General features: G+C 46.1%; 1 protein-coding gene across 1 annotated transcript; it reads left to right on the top strand.

Moving 5' to 3' along the window:
* Positions 1-441: 441 nt before the first annotated feature.
* On the top strand, positions 442-5,121 carry ndufaf7 (NADH:ubiquinone oxidoreductase complex assembly factor 7). The gene is made up of 10 exons (XM_029496059.1): positions 442-712; positions 867-997; positions 1,467-1,547; positions 1,859-1,969; positions 2,413-2,626; positions 2,807-2,865; positions 3,297-3,410; positions 3,742-3,885; positions 4,039-4,212; positions 4,291-5,121. The coding sequence occupies exons 1-10, from the start codon at positions 646-648 to the stop codon at positions 4,510-4,512; spliced, it is 1,317 nt and encodes a 438-aa protein (XP_029351919.1). The 5' UTR covers positions 442-645; the 3' UTR covers positions 4,513-5,121.
* Positions 5,122-5,165: the final 44 nt, after the last annotated feature.

Genomic DNA, 5,165 nt, shown 5'->3' with positions numbered 1-5,165 from the left:
AACATTTTTCCTCCCACGTTAAATAATTAAAATTAAAGTTTGAAATTTGAAAACAGCAAAAATCACGCAGAAATTTGTTTTATATTTTACAGATTTTTACGTTGATGATAAAAAATAAGCAATAATAAAGAGCCAATCATATTCCGTCTTTGAAAAAACGTCACACAGGTCAACCAATTAAGAGTGAAGTTAGCCGTTATAAGGCACAACGATACAGGAAACGATGTGAATTCAATTAAAAAATAAAATGAACTAATACATTTTAAATTAAAACTCCTGGCTGTGTCATCCTTTCTTTTTATCTTTTTAATTTGGACATTTTGAATGAATGAATAAGTAAAAAGATGAGACTCGGTGAGTTAAAAACAAATAATAATTAAAAAACTAAACACTAAAGTGTATTTTACCGTGAAACGCCAGCCGGAAGTGTGTTAGCGTCAGTTTTAGCCTTTAGCTCTGACATTAAACTTTGTGTCGTCTCACTTCTTCTTTAAGATACAAACACGTTAGTGTGTTAATTTTACACCCGGAGCTAAAAACATTCAGCTGTTGTCTTTATCCGCTGACACATTCCTAGCTAACGTGGCTAATGCTAGCTTGATGATGGAGGTCGGCCCGGTGTGTTAGTCGGACTGTAGCGGCAGGATGAGGACTCTTCTCGGGGTGAAAACAGGGCAGCTGCTCGGCAGAGTCCTCAGATCAGCAGCTGCAGGTGAGACCGGCCGTGTGTTTCCTTCCTCCTCAGAGTCCAGCCTTTGAGGGTTTTTGGACTATTTCTTCTTTATTGTGTGCCTTGAATGTTTATCAGAGAACAACAATGAAATGAAAACACAATTCACATTCAGATTGTTGTGTGTGTGTGTCAGTGAGATGTGGTGTCAGACTCTCCTGCAGCTCCTCACCGTCCATGCTGAGACACCTGACCTCCAAAATAAAGGCCACAGGTCCCCTTCCGGTGGCCGAGTACATGAGGGAGGTTCTCACCAACCCTGTCACAGTAAGTCAGGACCAGGATCCGTCTGGATCTGTCTGTATCCGTTTGGATCCATTTGGATCTGTCTGTATCCGTTTGGATCCATTTGGATCTGTTTGGATCTGTTTGGATCTGTCTGTATCCGTTGGGATCCATTTGGATCTGTCTGTATCCGTCTGGATCTGTCTGTATCCGTTGGGATCCATTTGGATCTGTCTGTATCCGTTTGGATCCATTTGGATCTGTCTGTATCCGTTTGGATCCATTTGGATCTGTCTGGATCTGTTTGGATCTGTCTGTATCCGTTTGGATCCATTTGGATCTGTTTGGATCTGTTTGGATCCATTTGGATCTGTCTGTATCCGTTTGGATCCATTTGGATCTGTTTGGATCCATTTGGATCTGTCTGGATCTGTTTGGATCCATTAGGATCTGTCTGGATCTGTCTGTATCCATGTTTACATGATGTCAGTGAGCTGTGTGTGTCTTCCAGGGTTACTATGTGAGGAACAACATGCTGGGACCAGATGGAGACTTCATCACGTCCCCAGAAATCAGTCAGATTTTTGGAGAGGTGAGACTGCACACACTGAAACAGGCCAGCACGACCCTCCTCATAAATGGAAAGCATCTCAGTTCAGCTGTCTGAACCTTGTCATGGTTTTTTACTGAAGGAGTTCATTAACGCTGTGACAGCTGAGAAAATCAAACTGCTGTCTGATTGAAGAAACATCAGCGTGTTTTCATGTTGTTTCAGCTCAGTTCTTCCTGCTAAACAGCAAAACACGTCTGCTCTGTCAGATAAGAACCATTTTGGAGCCCTTCCTGTTTGTCACTTGATAGGGACTGGGTTGAAATGTGGGTTGGTTGTTTTTTGTCCTCCAGCTGATCGGGGTGTGGGTCATCAGTGAGTGGATGGGAGCAGGAGGACCCAAACAGCTGCAGCTGGTGGAGCTGGGACCCGGGAAAGGATCGTTGGCCAGCGACGTCCTCAGAGTGAGAACTGAGACGTCTTACAGCAGCTGATTGTGAGAGAAGCGTGGAAGCATCTCATCAGAACTTTAAAGCTAATGCGCCGAACCATCATCTGTCCTGCTTATGTGCACAGGATGGCTCCCGGCTGAAAACGGGCAAGGGCAGTATAATAGTATTAATAATGATAGTAATGTATATTTTTACAGATTCAAACGGAATAAAAAGACGAATAAATTAAAAATACAGGACCAGCATGTGAAGTTAATATTATTTTAAAACTTACATTTACTATGAAGTTATGTTTTCAGTATTAAGTATTTAAATGTTATGTTTGAATTTCTTATAATTTACTTGAATGCTTGAATTTTTTTAATAATTAGTTTTGAAGTCTTTCTGCTTTCCTGTATTATTCCCAACATCTCTATGAAGCCCCGTCTGAGTGAAAACATGGCTGTCCTCTCCAGGTGTTCAGTCAGCTGCGCTCCGTCCTCGGTGAAGTCTCCGTGTCGGTTCATCTGGTTGAGGTCAGTTCGGCTCTGAGTCAGCTGCAGGCACAGAAACTGACTGAAAGCCGCAACCGAGAGGCCGACAACAAGGACGATCCGGTTTACCGCCGGGGGGAGACGGCGGCCGGCCTCCCAGTGTCCTGGTACCGGCGGCTGGAAGACGTCCCTGCAGGTAACCGGCAGAAGAGAGGAAGTCCTGATCGAACCTGCAACAAACACAAACATCACAAGTGACCTCAGACCAAAAGGGTCAAACAGCATCTCCTGAAATTAAACTCTGCTGAGCTCCATGTGTTAAGTCACCAGCTCACCACAGAACTTAAACCCTTTTGTATGTCTGACCTCTTCTCAGGTTTCAGCATCTTCCTGGCTCATGAGTTCTTTGACGCGCTCCCCATCCACAAGTTCCAGGTACAGTTTTACCGGGATTTTAGCTTTTTATTGCAATCTTTTGTCAAGAAAAGGAGCTAGAGTGTGTGTCCTCCAGCCACAGAGTTTATGTGGATTTTCACCACCAGGTGACGCTAATGAGCATAAAACTTTTCACACAGGAGCGTATCTGAAGAAATATGGAAATAAGAGTGTCAGCCAGGAAATAATCTGTAGAGAGAGCTGCACGAAAATGTCTCCTCACTCACTGGTCACTTCTATTCCCCTTATTTTGAAGAGTATTTTAGTTATTTTGAACAGTAAAGAGAAAATATCTGGAAGGACACAGAGAACTTCATATTCCATCAATGTTTTTATAACTTCTGCTTCAGCACACTTTGACATTTCAATCCTCTCATAAAAACCTTCACATATTTTCTCCGATGTATTGGACTCCTGTTTGTTTGGTGTAGAGGACAAAGAAAGGCTGGAGGGAGGTGATGGTGGACATCGACCCGGAGAAGATGGACCAGCTGAGGTTTGTCGTCGTGCCGTCACCAACTCTGGCCTCGTCCACGCTCATAGAGGTAAGTATCTGAACCCGAACAGCACCAGGGAGAGAATGACATCCTCCAGCCCTCAAACTGGGTCTAAAAGCAGGATGACGACAATGTTCAAAGTGACTAAACTGAGTCAGGGGCCAAATCAACCAGGCTGTGGATGTATAGACGGATTACATGTGGGCAGTAAAAGCCCAGATGGAGGCGATAAAACGAACCTCTGAGTTCGGGTCAGTCTAACCCTTCATGTGTCTGCTTCAGGGACGTCAGGAGTTAGAGAACACGAGGTGCTGGTCATAGACAGGAAGTTCAGGTTTCTCCTTTCACATCAGAGGGTGTGTGTCTGTGTGTGTCTCAGTCAGATGAAAGGCGGGACCACGTGGAGGTGTGTGCAGAGGGCGGAGTCATCATCCAACAGCTGTCCCGGCGGATCTCAGAGGACGGCGGGGCAGCGCTGATCGCCGACTACGGCCACGACGGAACCAAGACGGACACATTCAGAGTACGAGTCGCACATTTGATGTTTGTGGCTCCTCCTGCCGTCCCCTCACATGTCCATGTGGATCAATAATATAAAGAAATCTCCTCCACTGGTCACCACCCGAAGGGGGGAGGATGATTAAAACGGAGTCTCCTGTCTGTTTCTGTTCTTCAGGGTTTTAAAGGTCACCGGCTCCATGACGTCTTGGCCTCGCCCGGCTCAGCCGATCTCACTGCCGATGTGGACTTTAGCTACCTGCGCAGGATGGCTGGAAGGGGCGTGGCCTGTCTGGGCCCCATCACTCAGAGGCTGTTTCTGAGGAACATGGGCATCGACACACGGATGCAGGTGAGCTGTTGGGGCTGACGGGCTTCATGCCGGCACCGTTTTGATGTCGACCTAAACTCCTCCCATGATCCTCTGCAGGTCCTGCTGAGGAACAGCAGCGAACCGTCAGCCAGGAAGCAGCTGATCAGCAGCTACGATATGTTGACCAACCCTGACAAGATGGGTGAACGCTTCCACTTCTTCAGCCTGCTGCATCACAGCCGCCTCGCCAAACCCAAGAAGGCCGAGGGCCTGAAGCTGGAGAAGAAGAGCCCGGCGCCGCTGCCCGTGGCGGGCTTCACCGAGCTCAGTTTCTCCTGAGTCCTGCTACTGACAACCTGGACTGACCCTAACCCTCTGAACTGGAGCTACATTTTTTCTTTCTGACATTTCTAAAGGTTTAGAGGAGCTTGTTTACCTGACGGTAAACCCGCTCCAGGTCAAGGGTCATCTGTGCTGCCGCCCGCCACATTCACATCTTGAAGCTGTTAGCTGAGCTCACAAATGCTCACAAGCAGCTCCTCCCCCTCCGGTGGCAGTTAACAGATTCAGCTACACGTTGGGGGGGTCGGGGGCGTCTTCGCCCTCCAGCTGAGCGGGACCGATAATTAAGTGATAGTTTTTCAGAAAATCCTGCTCTGTGTTTGTTTGTTTTGTTTTTTTTTCTGTTCATTTCACGAGTGACTTCAGCATTTGGAAGAAATCAGGATTTTACTGAAACAGCTTCCAGACAGAATCAGACATTTAGTTTGAGTCTGGAAATCTGACTTCACTTTGTTTAGATGCAGTTTAAACTTATTTTGATGCGGTCCAGCAGGGCGAAATTAAAGTAGCCAGAAAATCTTCAGATTGAAACAAACAAAAAAAAAAAAAACCAACTTCCTGGATGTCTCTCTTTAACCTAAAAGTCCAATCTTCTTCATCGAGGTCTCAGTGTGTTCCTGGTTCAGAGACTCAGAGCTGCTGTCTCTTTG

The sequence above is a fragment of the Echeneis naucrates genome, chromosome 24, assembly GCF_900963305.1.
Source record: "Echeneis naucrates chromosome 24, fEcheNa1.1, whole genome shotgun sequence".
Classification (NCBI taxonomy): Eukaryota; Metazoa; Chordata; class Actinopteri; order Carangiformes; family Echeneidae; genus Echeneis; species Echeneis naucrates.
Note: the sequence above shows the minus strand (reverse complement) of the source record. Positions and strands in the feature narration are given on the sequence as shown.